The 16062-nt window shown below is 30.6% G+C and overlaps 1 protein-coding gene across 3 annotated transcripts; it reads right to left on the bottom strand.

Moving 5' to 3' along the window:
- Window positions 1–11558: 11558 nt before the first annotated feature.
- On the bottom strand, window positions 11559–14247 carry LOC137829516 (uncharacterized). Of its 3 annotated transcripts, none has more exons than XM_068636328.2 (2): window positions 12993–14247; window positions 11559–11977 (listed from the first exon to the last, which is right to left on the bottom strand). In XM_068636328.2, the coding sequence occupies exon 1, from the start codon at window positions 14102–14104 to the stop codon at window positions 12995–12997; it is 1110 nt and encodes a 369-aa protein (XP_068492429.2). In that variant the 5' UTR covers window positions 14105–14247; the 3' UTR covers window positions 11559–11977; window positions 12993–12994. The 3 variants fall into 3 exon arrangements, with proteins under 3 accessions (XP_068492429.2, XP_068492428.2, XP_090161439.1); XM_068636327.2 differs by having other exon boundaries at window positions 11559–11915; XM_090305313.1 differs by lacking the exon at window positions 11559–11977 and adding an exon at window positions 12336–12364.
- Window positions 14248–16062: the final 1815 nt, after the last annotated feature.

Raw genomic sequence — 16062 nt, 5'->3', positions numbered from 1 at the left:
AAGAGGATGGAGAACCGTGAGTGAGAGTAGTGTGAAGCAAGAGGATGGAATGCGATATTTATAGATGAAGAAAATCCTAACAGAGTCGTGACCATCGCCGGAGTTGGAGGAAGACCCACGGAAAAGGAGGAGCCAACCACCCACGAATCTCGCAACGTTCTCCAACGTTCTCAAGATTCCACACGATCAGCAGAGCAAAGGCGTGAGCGTTCCCAGTCGTGCGGCTACAATTCAAGGTGGAAGGGGCAACGTCGCGCGAAAACCTCAGAGCAGATCCGGTCTTCGCTGAACCTCCGCGATCTCCTCCAACGGTCACTGAAGAAATTTAGGATTTTACCACTTACTCTGTTTTCGTTTCACACACTCTGTTTTTCGTTTATATTTTGCTATATTAGGTTCTTATTTTACAACAGATAGTTCCCTGACTCAAGCAGGAAGGTGGAACAATGGTAGGTGGGAGTGGAAGCTGGGGTGTAGGAGAAATTTGTTTATGTGGGAAGAGAATCAGATTGTTCAATTGTTGCTCTTGTTAGATGAAAAAATGGTTAAGGAGGAGGGAGAAAGTGTTGAGGACAATTGGAGTTGGAGAGATGATAAACAATTGGCATTTTCTGTGAAATTTGCATATAATTCTTTAAAGTTAGATGTGGGAGGTGAGGTTAAGGCTCCTTTTGAGAAATTCTAAAAGGTAAAGGTTCTCCCATCTGCACAAATTACAACATAGAGGGTGTCGAATAATAGCATAGCAACAAAGGACAACCTGTTGAGACAAGGAGTCGTACTGATAAGTAACTTGGGTGGGTTGTGTGGAGAGGAGAAGATTGTTTGTCATTTATTTTTTAAGTGTAAGGTTGTGTGGAGAATCTAGGGTTTGTGTATGTCCTGGTTGGGGTGCTTGTCGATGTTTCACTTTGATGCTAAGGTACACCTCATGATGTTCTGTCCTACATATGTTAAAGGATCAATATTTAGAATCTGAGGAGGGGTGTCGATTGCAATTGTAGGTGAAATATGGAAATATCAAAATAGGTGTGTCTTTAAGAATGAGAGAGTTGATCATTTAGAGGTGTTTGCGGTGACAAAGAAAAGTTTGGGCTTGAGTTACTAGTAAAGAAAAAGATGTAGAGTTCTCTTATGTTGATTGGTGTCTGGAACCAACGATATGTATGAATTCTGTTAATTAGTATTGTCCTCTTTTCTTTGGTATGTATTGTTAATTCATTGTTTTAGGAAGGAAGAAGTTGTGTTTTTGCAGTTTGGTTATAAGCAGACTATCTCTTTGGTTGGAGTAAGGGGATTTGATTTTATGCAATTGGAGCATTTGTGTCTCACATTAGAAGAAGAGACCCTTTGTTGGAGCAAAAGTGACGTGCAAAGAATTTGTATGGTTTTTTGTTGTGTCTGTGGTTTTCTTAAGTGTTGTACTTTTTGTAAAGCGGTTAAAAAAGATCTAATATTGTTGGAGGTAGTGTTTGTTGGTTTGTTTATCTCTTTATGCATTTCGGTGTTTGATATGTTGGTTTTTCATGGCTGTTACAAAGGATGAGCTTCTTTGGTTGGTTTTGGAGTAAGGAATAACTGGTAGTTTTTATTTGGAGTTTGGAATTGGTTGGGATGTGAGGTCTTATCTTATCTCTCTTTTTAATTCTTGTATAAGGGTTGAGTCACGCCTTAAGTGGATATTTATTTATTGTTTCTTGCTAATAAAAAAAATACAAAATAATGATAATAATAATAATAATATACAAAAGTTTACAAATAGAATAATTCATATTAATGATTAGATGCATTAGCTACAAAATAATTTGTCATTACATACTGAATAATTTGAATATAATGACTAAGTGTATTACCTACAATCTTAATAATATGTATGTAATGATTAAGCATAATATTATTATTATTAATATTCAAAATTTAGGTACAAACAATCCATATCTAATTATTATAAGTATTACTTACTATCATAATATGTGGGTTATATTTACATATAATATTGATTTTACCGACAAATAAATATATATAAGTACAGTAAATTTACTAACAATTTTTTTTATTCGTAATATAATGCTTAATTTAACTATGAATCTGTGTTTGTTTATAATAGTCCGTATATATAATATTCTGTATATAAATATGAAGCTTTTTTGTTTTGTACGTTGATGTTGAAAGCCAAACCACTCTATCCTTTTATAATAATGAGTTCAATTTTTTTTTTCGTTTTTAGTTCATAGTTAATATGATAGATTAATAGTTATATGGATAATTTTTTTTTATCAAGTAGTTAAGTTGATCCTGAAGTTAATTATAGCCGATAAAGAAAACGTTATCTATATATTTTGGTCCATCAAAAGAGAACTCTCACCAGACAATTCATGGTCACTATTCACACTACGACAAAACATATAATTGAATGTTATATATATAAAAAATAAACAATATAAAAAGAACAACTTTTACGTTAGATCCTGCGCATATAGAGGTAAAGATTTTATGTGTAATCAAGGTTTATGGTCTTCCATGCAAAAGAATTGCCATCATAAGATCAAACTAGGACAAGGCAACGTAAAAATAATTTAGTAGGGCCACAAATAAAAAATTCAATCCCAAACATTAAGTAATGTATATTCTGTTTGGATAAACTTTTTTATAAACATATTTAGAAAAAAAATATATAAAAAGAAAAACAAATTATTTTTAATAAACTAAAATTAATTACGTGTAAATCATTTTGAAGAAATCTTCTTGTTCAAATTTTAAAAAATTAGATCTTTAATTTATACATAAACTAGTTCAAATTATAGAAAAAAATTCATTATATAATTTGTTTATCTCACTTTCTTCAATAAACCTCACCAGGCATGGCATCTTTTCGTGTGTTTATTTTTTTAAGCAAAAAGAAATGTTTTGATAATAAGATGCAGGCTCGTTATTTTTAATTTGTTTTTGTGACGTCCAATTCAAGAGTGGAAAGGGTGCTTCTTAGGTACCATTAGGTATCAGCTTCACTCATATCAATAATTTTTTATCTCTTTCATTATTGGTAAGAGATTACTTTATTTTCAATCAAAAACAAAAGTGTTACATAAATCAAAACTTTTCACTTGTACAAACTTCATATAAATCGCCTGTATATAAAAAAAATATGTAAATATTGTATATCATGCTACTTTATTCTAAGTAAAATGTTGGAGGAGAAAGAAACTAGGTAGATGGTAGGGAACATAGGCATACTTATGACTATTTAAATTCAACACAAAAGTCAAAAAGGTGAATTAAAAAGAGTTGGGCACATTCTTTTACATTTATACTCATTATTTCATTTATCCATATATTTATATTTATATATATAATATGATAGGAGTATGTGCCTTTTGTCCAATGCAAGTTTTTGACTTATTAAAGGGGTTGGAGTCATTGCAGAAGTATTAATATGAAGGAAAAGTTAAAAGTGGTGGTTAAGAAACTATGGGGCCAAAACTAGGGTTTGTGGATTGAGTTGTGAAAACCATAATTTACAATGTGTTGTGAGAGAGGTCTGAGGGGCATGTTTGGTTTCAGTGTCCTCTCACATGGATCCAATGGAAAAGACACTACAACTATAAAGTTATTTTTGTCCCCAACATCTTCAAACCAAAGTTCCTCCAAAGCATTCTATGGAATCACAATGATTCTTCACCTTCTATGTCTTCTTCTTCTTTAATCAAATTGCTATTCCTATGAAAGCGTGTCAAAGCAAAGACCTCTTCGAGATCTTCCCCACCAACCATCAAATCATAAATCACATTTTCTCTACTCATTTATATAATCTTAATTTTGTATCAGACCATAATTGAAGAAGAAATAATACTTTGTTGAAATATATAACGTGAAAATATTAAACAATTTTAAAATTATATTATATCACGTATAAATTTGTTCAATTTGAAGTCATGACCAATTGTATTGAGCTGACTAAACATCATGTTTTAGTGGATGAGTTTAATCATTGGGTCTTCTTTACAATTTTTATTTAAAGAAATAATTGTACTTATAATTGATTGGGCATGCAATAAGAAAGAAATAAAACTTAATAGTTGTCTGTGTGGATGTAGGTTGCAGTTGGCGACCGAACCACTCTAAATCTTGTGTCGTTTATTTTCGTGATTATGTGTGTTGTTTCCGTGTGCGTTTTTTTTATCTAAATTAACATATTTTACTAGTTGTAATAGTCACTCAAAACTATGAGATGTGCTTAAAATATAAAGCTAAATTTATTTTAAAATTTAACAAAATTAATATACAAAATGAGATTTTTATTTATTTACATATTGTAATTTGATTTTATTTTTAGTTAAATGAAATCTTTTAAAATATTTGCAAAAATGTTTTTTTGTAAAAATTCTTTATATTTCTTATATTTTATATCATGCTTATATCTAAAAAGAATTTTAACTCTTGTACTAGAGATTAAAAATGTTAAAGAAAATCATAGATGTTATTTAGAATGAGAAAAAGCAATGAATGGGTGAGTATGGTAGTAGTTAGCTCAAAAGAAGAATAAAAATGAGATAGTGTGATTCACAAGCAAATTTAGACAGAAAGATATATGAAGGAGAAGCGTGATTGGCTACTGAATATAAGGGGTTAAAGAAGCATGCATGCATGCATGATAGATGGAATATGTTTTCCATAAAAATGGTTTCAAAAAGAAATTAAACAACAAAAGCTTAAAGCGATTAGCCTTAATTTGATGTAGGTACAAATAATTATGTCTTTTGAAAGTGGTAACTAACTTTTTGGCTATTGCCCATCACCACACGGAAACACCTCATTATAAAATAACTAAATAACTAAATAATTTAGATAATGTTTTTACAAGTTCGGGTCTCATAATGACTCTTGTAGTTTTCGTCTTCTCGTTCTTGCAACTCTTTGTATTTGGCGTCTCCGTCTAGCAAGTCCTCCAAGAACGACTAGGTGAGGTACCTGCGAAGGTGCTCCGACGCTCAAGTCAGTCCAGGTATTATATGTGGATATGCTAGGGATTAGAATATTACCTTTGACACAGGGTCTCTTTTGACATTTATAGCCTTGTGTTGGGCTTCCACTGTTATGGACTTTCTTTTGAGCTCAGACGAAAGTCTATTTGTGCTTTAGTAAATCTGATTTAATTATGGTTAATTGCGGTTTATCATCTGCTTTCACGTTCGTTCGGTCTTATCGACTACTCGACCTTTCGATCTTTCGGTAGTACAGATAATACTTGTAAGATTAACAAAAAAGGGTGTTTCAAAATCATTTTAAAAAACTAAAACGTATTTTACATATTTTAAAGAATAAAAGAAACATATTTTTCTCCGCTTTAAATATGTTTGGCTTGAATCTATGTCAAAAACTTAGGCACGATGTTACGAAAATCCCAAAAACTTAGTTAACCATCTTAATCACTTTTAGAAAAAATACAGTGTCATCGTCCCCTTTGTTTTAAGATGATGAAAACCCTATTGCATATTATATATAATTCAATTTTACGTAACCAACTTGGTTATGACTTTTGTGTCATTATTAATGGAAGATTTCTAACCTATTTTGCTCGTCGTGCTAAGGAACAAAATCGATTCTATATAATAAGAACTATTTCCGTGTAAATGTTTTTTCTTTAACATCATTTATTTATTTATATTCAAAATATATTTCAGAATTTAAATTTTGTATCATTTGGTTGAATAGTATAAATCGTTATCACTTTTGTAAATTCATTTCAGTGGCCTAATAAAATGCTTTGAAATGGAGTTTTGTCGACGGAAAAGTCAAAGTGGTAGAACGTAAATGCGAGTAGATAATTAGAAGGATCTTCCAATAAGCTGCACTTGCTTATTGTTCCTTCTATGGTAAGTGCGTTAGGTTAAGTACTTCTTTCATTAGCAACTTTACCCATTATTATGATTAATTAAGCGAATATAATTTTACCGTTTTTGTAGGTAACTGTGGCTCATAACTTGGGTAACTACTCGAAGAGAACAAAAAGGGTTTGATTTGATGAAGCATAAACTACCTAACTTTATGCTTGTATGTTTGTAATTATACCTAACATTAAGTAATTATGTTTGTATGCATTTTCTTAGGTGTCTTCTATACATTGGTGCCAAATATATGATGATCTTTGATTTGGTGTGTTTAGTCTCATGAGTTTATATGTAAGTCACGTAACTTTCACTAAAGAAAATTATGAAATAGAAATTAATTTTTAAAAACTAAAATAATTAGTTGTAATAGTAACGAAATTGGAGACCATTTTAAAAACTAAACAAAAAATTGGTTTTTAAATTAGTTTCTATCATTGTTAAATAGTTTCTAAATTGGTATCTAATTAGCGATCAAGGTTTTTACTACCAAATTTAGAAACTAAATAATTGGTAGTTAAAACTTTGGTTGTTAATTAGATACCAATTTAAAAACTATTTAATAAAATAAAAACTAATTTAAAAATTATTTTTTTTTTTTTAGTTTTTAAAATGGTCTCTAATTTAGTTATTATTGTAACTAATTATTTTGGTGTCTAAAAATTAATTTTTATTTGATGATTTTTTTTTAGTATTTGGTGGGGGAAAATCATTGGTAAGCTAAGCTAGACATGTCATTCTAAGTTGGTGGATTTTTTTTCTCTACCATTACCTATTTTAATCCTATATGTATTTATTGGGTTGTTTCTTAATTTTTTACACCGTTCAAATTGAAATAATTACACACAATTAAAATTGTAAAAGAATTCAATGTAACAATAATTTAAATTAAAAACCATACATTTAAATATCTGAAAAAGTAAATAAAAAAATACATTTGATTAATACATATTACATCAACTAATTTAAAAAAAAAATAACTTACAACTTTTAAAAAATAAATAAAAATACGAAAAAGTTTAATAATAATTAAATTATTTTAAAAAGCTAAATTATAATTACAGAGTAATATATTTTTTAGAAACACTAATTTTATTTATATGATAAAACTTACGTAGTTATATTATTTTATGTCTTTTTACATTTATTAATTAGTTTGCCCAAACATTTAAAATGGACTAAGCTAGCTTATTAATTCTAAATTTATAAATTAAAAGTTTATCCACTAATAGTTAATTTATAAGTTAGAAGCTAGCTCATTCTCTCTTAGTTTTATAAAAAAGTTTAAGAAAAAACATTTATCCTAAATAGATAAATGTTTTTTTTTCCATAAACTTAGTTATTGGAAGTAACTTACTTAAATTTAGGGATGACAATGGAGACCAATCCGTCCATCCTGCATAAGTCCGAAAAAAAAGAATTAATTCTATTGGTCCGCAGGTTTGCAAGTTAGTCCGCATAAGAATTTTTTTAAAAATTAATGAAAAAAAATTTAAATATAAATTTGAATAAATTTATTTTTTGTTTATTATTATTTTCTTATTTAAATGAATTAAGTAAGTGGTTTCAGTATTATTCTCACGACACATGTATAATAAGATATGAGTAGAAAATATTATAATAATATTCTGCTTTTTAATGAAATTTGAATTTCAATCGTACTAATAAGTTGACTAATAAAATATTTTATTAAATATATACGTTTTTTAAAAGTAATACATGTAGACACATGATTACTATTTTAATTTAAAAAATAATATATATGTATATATAATACAATATTTAAATTTTATTATAATAAAGACTAAGGTTTGACTCCTACATCTAGTATTTTGATAAGTATTGAAACTAAACCATCTATGCATTTTGGAAAGACAAAAAACACTATAAAGTATTAAAAAATCATTATCAAATTTTGTGAAAGTGTTATGAATTAAGACTTGAGGTGAGTTTCTTCATGCACCTCCATGTTTTTCTACCCATACCTAAAAAATACTAAAAATACACTTTGACTTTCCATTGAATGTTTTTTCTTTAATTCCGTAATGTGGAATATAAAAGTTAAAATTTGTGTTTCGAATTGTACAATTTTTCATATTGCACAATCTAGAAAACAAATTTGTATAAATTTGTATTCCAAATTATAAAATTTGGAATGGACAATTTAAGATTTTTTTAGAAGATGAAGTTGCAAGAAGGAATTATGGGAGAGTAGAAAGGAATTTTTAAAATTTAAAAATATATAGGTTATGTGAGCTATCCTGCTCTGTATCGCACTTGACCCACACGAGCGGCAAGTTATACGAGACGAACCTAAACAGATCAACATGTTGAAATACACAGTTACCCCACATTTTTTTTAATGGACTCTGAGGCTTGTCCCAATTTGTCATTCTTACTTAAATCTTATACCTGAGTAAAATTTAATTACTTATTTAGTTTAACAAGTCTCTCATTAAACTTTAATATATTTTTGTGAAATTTAAGACTTAAAAAAGTGATTTAAAAATATTAGTTTTGTAGTAAATTGTTTTAAATAAATTTACCAATAACGCAGCCACAACAACAATAAAACCCATATTTACCCTCAAAAGAATAATTTGGTTTGAATTGCATTGATGATCTTTAGGAACTTTTGGTAGTTTAGATGAAATGAAAATTGAAGGGAAAACAAATAGCTTGTGTAGATTCTACCATAACTTTATTATTTTTTACCATGCAAAACAATGAGCGAAACATCAATGGTTTTTTTTTTTGTTTAACATCATATATGATTAGCAGTTTACATTTATAATTTCTATATATGTTTTATTGTTTTTCGAAAAAGATAAGCACTTTAATAAATATTAATTTTATTTTAGGAATAAATAATAGAATGCAATTTTTAAATTTGTAATTAATACAAAAATATATTTATATTTGTATTTATTTATTTTTACACTCTTCTACTCCTCTAAACAAGAAAGAAGAAAATTCTACTTTTATTTTCATTTCATTTTCCTTTTTATTTCTTTCCCATTTTTTCTTGAAATTCAACCAAAGCATTAGACTTAATGAGTTTCTAATACTTTTAATACCTATATTTAATAGGAATTTGAAAAAAAATGTTTAGGGAAATGACTTTAACAGCATGCTCTTAAATAATCTATATTACATTATCTTGGTCAAACCAAACATATACATTTTCATGAGTACCACTCTACCAAAATTCTTATTGATTTAACTAATGGAATGTACTCAGTATTTAACATTTCTCCATCAAAGATAACTGGCAATATAGAAGAGAACTTTCAATGAAAAACTTAATTTTAACTTCTTTAATTCATTTTTGCAACCACTTATATATTTTTTTAGCATAAAGGTTTATTACAAAGTGATATTTTTGCAACCACTTATTCAATTTAAGTCTAGTTGTGACTATATACAGATGAAAGCACAAATGAACCAACTACAAGAAATGTTAGAAGCTTCATTTGCAGATCGATGAACAGGGGTGAAATAGAGTGGAATAATTTTTTTATTAAATTTTATTATTTAATTTGCTTAAAATGGATAGAACAAAATGAGATTTTATTGCTTTAGTTCATGTATGAGTTTTTTTTATATATTTCGTTAATACTTTTAAGAAATTTCAAGTAATGGGAGTATAAAAGAGGTTGTACTTCAAATTTAAATGAAAGTATTTACCGTATAAGGAGACTTTTTAGTTCATAAACTATTTGCTTGTTGTATTTAAATAAAATTTAAAATCATGTAAGGGGAAAAGTTCAATCTTTTAATGTTAAGAACTTTAAAATGTTTAAAATTAAATAAGTTAAATGAGCTGGATAGAGAATAAACTTAAATTTTGATAGATAAGAAATTTTATAATTTATTGATAAGTTTTTCAATAATTTATAATTTAAAAATAAATTTAAATAAAACCATATGAAGATTAGAAATAAAATATAGAGATAAGAATAAGAAAGAAAGAAATAGAATGGAAAAAACGTGTTATTTAGATGGATAGAAATAACTCATCTCCTTCTTATTTATCCTATAAAATGAGTAGTATATCAGTGATTGTGAGTAAAACTTATATTGAATTAATTAAAATGAGAAAAGTGAAAGTCTTACTCTCACTGGATAATGTATATAGAAATTAGATTTTATCTATATCTTTCTATTTATTTCAGATTTATAGGATATAATTAGTTTCTTTCTTAATTTTATTATAAAACGTTTAAATAGTAAGAAGAGCAAGGCTAATAATCAAAAGAAATTAAGGAATCGAATTTGAAAGAAAGAGGTTGAAGAAAATTTTCCAAGGTAGTCAAAAATTTAGATTTTACGTAATATCTTTCTTTTTATTTCAGATATATAAGATAAAATTTAGTATTTTTTAAATCTTGTTATAAAACTTTTAAATGGTAAGAAGAAATGGCTAATGATCAAAAGAAAATGAGGAATCAAGTTTGAAAAAAAAACAGAGTTGAGACATTTTTCTAAGGAATCAAGAAAGTTGGTGGTGAGTAACCGCAAAGTTTTTATTCCTATTTTATTTCGTTTAATTTATTTTATTTTATTTAAATTTTCTAAATAATATTCCTTTTTTTTACCTTTATAATAGTTGTATATGGAGTTTTTTCGTATAAATTAAAGAAATATTTTAATTTTTATATTTTTAGTGTAATTTTAAGTGAATTATCAAGTATACCCCTTTCAGTTTTTTCATTTCGATGTATATTTATTATGTCATTGCATTTTCTCTCTTTTATCATAACTAATTTCTCTCTTTCTATACTAACTAAATTAAAGATATAATATAATTGTGGGAAATTATTATTTTAAAATTTAATTAATGAAAGATATACTATTTTTATCCATCAATTTTTTCTCTATTCTATTTTCATCCACTTTTTTTCTTATTTATTTATTTATTTTCTTTCTTGGATGATCAGAGCAGACAAAAGCATCTACCTACTTGACAAAAATATTATAATTAAGAGGATGATGACTCTTGGCCGCAGGTGAGAAAATCCACTATCCATATATGTTATAAATGTCTTATTTGGTTGCAGTGTTGTCATAAATTAAATAACAACATTCAAAACAAACCAGTGTTACACACTCTTATCTACAAATTATCAGCAATGCAAGCATATGATTATAACTAATTTTAAAACCCTGATTTCATGCTCATTGTCATATGTTGATTCAGTTCTTCTACTCCTTCATTTACAAATTATCAAGCTCTCAATTAACATTAGCTGTCATTATTAGTTCACCATTGTTATCCAACTACCAGTACACTCTACAATGCAAACATCTGCAGCTGCAGTAAGCCATATACACTCATTTATCATCAAGAATCTCCTCAAATACCAAGTTACTGAATCCAAGAAACAGTAGTGGCATTTTTGGAGGCAGATAAATGATTTAAACAGACTAAACACACCAGTATTCATTTTGCAAGCAAAACCACTAAATAGTTTTCTAGTAGCATACTGTTTGTAATAACATTTAAAATAAAAACATGGCACAGATCGAGTCTATTATACAACATCAAGAAACACAAGCTACCGAATGACTTTCTTTAGGTCCTTGTTCTAGCAGTCTTACATTCATTATTCCCAACCCAAATTACCCAAACAATGCAGAACATGCCCTACAAATTATATTCACACTGTCATATTGATTTGGAAATGTTAAGTTGCTTTGTAAATTTAACCAGCTAATTTTCCATGACAAAGTAACGTACTGAAATCTGAAGAGGTTCTCGATAGAATTGAAAATGGCAATAGTCCAAAGTAGAACCATAAATAAAACATTATACTACATAAGGAACAAAGCCAAAACAAAGAGTAAATGCTTGAAAATAGAAACATAGCATAGCAGCTCATGTCATGACCTTCTAAAATTGCTCATTGTCATGGGAAAGACTTGGCTTGACAGCCTCTAATGATTTATCAGACCAGCATATCATAGTTCAAGCCACATTTAATAAGAGCAGACAGGTTATGCTACGTCGATGCTGTTCTTGTATGTTACCTGCATGTTTGGCAACTCAGTCTGCACTTTAACTGTCCTAAACTAATGTCTGAAGACATACCCTATGAAGTTTACATAGAAGAAGATAGATCAAAACAGGACATACATGTACTTAAACTGATACGCAGTTGAAAAAGTACAACTTCTGTCACTTTCGGACCAAAGACTCAGCCTAAAAACTTTCTTGTTAGATATATTATGCTGCCTCAGCCTTAAAATCTCTAATATTAAGATTTTAAAAACGAATAAAATAGTAGACAATACTAATCCAATGATAATTATACAGCCCTAAATCGGACATGCATTCCAACAGAGAAAAATCAAATGGAATCACTTAAAATGTGTTTATATAACATGAATATATCTACTATATGCAATCCGGATTCAGGGCCATTTACTGGTATACAAACGATCCACTTGATAGATAGGTTCAGGTCAATAATTCAAAGCTGAGACAGATAATCCACCATAAGAATACAAAACAAGAATTAGCATAATTGGATTGAAACACATCATAGCACCGTACTAAATGGAAGTCTGATTATATTTCACCAACGCCACCAAATATAATATCGTGTATGTAAATTCTAGTCACATCCTATGGAGTTTCGGTTTCTTACTTTCATGTGTCATTGTCCACAAGATCACTAACAAATATACACTGATTAACAAATTTAATTTCAATGGAAAAACTATTTTCAAAACCTACCCTCCTCCACCGCAGAAGTGTTTCAGCATACAATATTACATTATTACGAGTATCCTATATCAATGCTGTGGTTTATGTAAGAAATCTAGGCTTCTACACCTCTCAAAAGGCGCATCAAAAGGAGGGAAAAAAAATTGAGACCATAAGACAAATGATTGAAACATGACCTGGAAAATGGAAATAGACTAAGGCACACGCCAGTTCTATTTCCCAACATAGATAACCCTGTTCTTAAAGCACACTATCAATATGTACCAAAAATCAGAGTTTGATAAACCAAACTAATCACCAAAACTAGTACCATTCATCTAGATGCAAGGATCATCGAAAGGTTTCTATTCCTTAATTTTCTAGAGAAAGAACATTACCGTCAGCTCTTTGCATCTAGTAGTCCCGTCTCCAAAATGCTAGAATTGTCCTCAAAATACTGTTTATAAGGATGATTATCAGGAGCAAGCGTGCGAAACTTCTCAAATTGCTTCTCAGCTTCATCATTCTTCTTCAGCATAGTATACACAATACCCTGACCCAAGTAAGGTCTAAAATCCTGGGGTTCTTCCTTCTCAAGCTCCTCATACACCTTCATCGCATCAGATAAATCCCCATTGATAACCTTTATCTGCGCAATCAACAACTTAAAGTCTCTCACTTCGGAATCCTTCCCTTGCTCCGCGCAAACCTTCACGGCCTCTTCGATTTTCTTCAGAAGCTCCATGGTCGGCGCCTTCGTCTCCGAAATTAGCATTAACAGGCATCGATACGTCTCCACGTGGAACGGATCCCTCTGAAGCAAGTCCTCAAACTCCTTCGCGGCGAGTTCGTTCTCGCCGTTGAGCAGGCGCAGGTGCGCCTTCACGAACGGGTACTCGAGCTCCTCCGGTTCGAGTTCGATTAGACGGTCCAGGACGAGGAGCGCTTCGTTGATTTCGCTGGCTTTGATTTTAGTCCGTAGGAGGGACTCAAGCTCTAGGACGTCGTCGCTCGATTGCTCTTCGGCGGTTCTCTCGTCGGAGAGAGTTTCCAACGCCGCTCTCTCTTCGGAGAGAGTATCCGACGCGGCCGTGTCGACGGAGATATTTTCCGACGCGGCCGCGTCGTCAGAGAGAGTTTCCGACGCGGCCGTGTCGTCGGGAAGAATTTCCGACGCGGAGGAGGGTGGCGGAGGGGCATGTGGAAGTGCCGATGCAACCGGGGGAGGGTGGAGGCGCATGAAGGAGAAAGCGGTGGCGGCTATGGCGATGCAGGTGGGTTTGACGAGAGGGGAGAGAAGAGGGTCTAGGGTTTTGAGAAGGTGGTTTATGGCGGTTTGGGGTTTCTGAAATGCATTTTGTCTGGGTGAAGATGAAGATGAGGCTCTGATGGAGGAGAATGGAGGAAGGGAAGAGAAGGGTGTTGAACCATGGAAGAACTTCAGACTCCGTTGTGGAAGGGAGTGAGAGAGTGAGAAGTGATGGTGGTGAATTCTAGGGAGAGAGTCCATGGCTAAGCTTCACCAACACCACCTACCTTAAACCCCGTTATGGATCAGTGAAAGAGAGTTTCGAACATCTTTTTCACTTGTTCATGGTATTCTTTTTTAGAAATATCAACAAGTTTTTCGCAGTTATTCAATGAGAGATCTTAATCAAACACAGTCACAACTTGGTTCATGCAATGCTAAATTTTTATATGATTAGATATGTAATTGTTATAATTTGTTTTATATATTTCATATATTTCTATGTACATTCTACTCTACTGGTAGAGTAAAATCGAGAGGTTAAGCCGAAAGTTAAATAATATATATAACCACGGTTATACATAAAAGAATAAAACAAATGCTAAAATTGAGAGGTTAAGCCGAAAGCTAAATAATAGACATAACCGAGAGGTTATACATAAAATAATAAAATAAAATATAAATATTATTATAATAAGGTCCAATTAAATAAAAACCTGCGTTAGGGGGGTGCGTAAATAATAAAACGGTGTAGAAAGAAAGTCCAAAGGTAAAGTGAAAAGCCCATTAAAGAAACCCTATAAATAGGAGGTCAACATAAGAGGTAAGTAAGAGTGATTTTTATCTGATGAACATTACATCATTTCTGACTTTGGCATCAGAGCGACTTGCAGGTACACCCCCATCTGTGTGAAGGAGAAGCCGAGAGTACCTAGCTGAGGGAGAAGCCGAGAGCACTTAGCCAAAAGAGAAGCCGAGAGTATCTACCTTGAGGATAAGCCTAGACCACTCAATGTGAGGAGAAGCCTAGAGTATTCAGCCCAAGAAGAAACAGAGAGTCCAGCCCAAAGTTCGAAAGATTTGTATGAATTAATCTTATCAACCTAATTCTAGTGTTCTTGATTCTTGTAGTAAGAACATACATGAATAAACATTCTATTTGTGATATATAATTAAGAATTTGACAAATAACTTGTAACTAATAATATAACCTTATTTGTTCTAAAATGTACAAGTGACTTTAAGTTATTAGAGACTTCAAATATTCGTCCAAAATCAAGTTCACCTTCTATTTGTAGGAGAGTTTTTCTTCAAGCTCTCAAGATAAACAAATTTAGTATTTTAGTACTGAAATGTAATAGTTACTGCTGAAATAGGGTTAAATTTTCCTTTTATTTTATTAATTATGCTAACGTTAGTAAGAGAATATATATACGTTTTATGCTAAGAAGTTACTTGGAGAAAGTAGTATAGATTATATTGTGTATTTTTATGGGTGAGTTGTAAATTGTTTAAACAATTTTAAAATGAATGTTGTATATTTTAATGTAAAATTTTATTTAAAGTTATTTCACACCTAAAATCTTATTATTTATGTATAATTTTACTTAAAAGTTAATTTTAATTTTAATAAAAGTGATCGGTGTCATACAATTTTTATTTAATGAAATTGATAAAATTGTAGTGATGAAACGAGACTCTTACTTGAGTTGTGTATTCATATTGTACTGGATGAACTCGAACGACTAAGTCAAATAACATTATTGATCGGTCGGACTCTGGACGACCGAAGATCGAGTCAAATAAACATAATAAATACGCAATAAAGGAGCAGTTACAAACAACTTTGAATGAGTCAAATACACGCTTTGAAATATGCGAAAAATATCTCAATGCAATGATAGATAGAAACTGATCAAACCGAAAGATAAACCTCCACAATATCAGGGAGCCACTATACATGTTCTTATTAACTGGCTATCCAGCCCACCAGTGCCTATGAGTCAACACTATAAATAGAACGTTGGTAGAAAGAATAAGGTACGTTTTTTCCATATCCCACAAGGACTCACCAAAACCATAACACTGACTTGAGCGTCGGAGTGCAATCGCAGTACCCCCGACCGATAGAGTGTCTACAAAGAAAGAAGAAAACTTGAAAAGACTTGAAGACAACCGACACGTCAACAAATTGGGTACCGAACAAATTGGGTACCCAA

The sequence above is a fragment of the Phaseolus vulgaris genome, chromosome 7, assembly GCF_051622355.1.
Source record: "Phaseolus vulgaris cultivar YP4 chromosome 7, ASM5162235v1, whole genome shotgun sequence".
NCBI classification, from domain to species: domain Eukaryota; kingdom Viridiplantae; phylum Streptophyta; class Magnoliopsida; order Fabales; family Fabaceae; genus Phaseolus; species Phaseolus vulgaris.
This window is presented reverse-complemented; position numbering and strand designations above follow the sequence as displayed.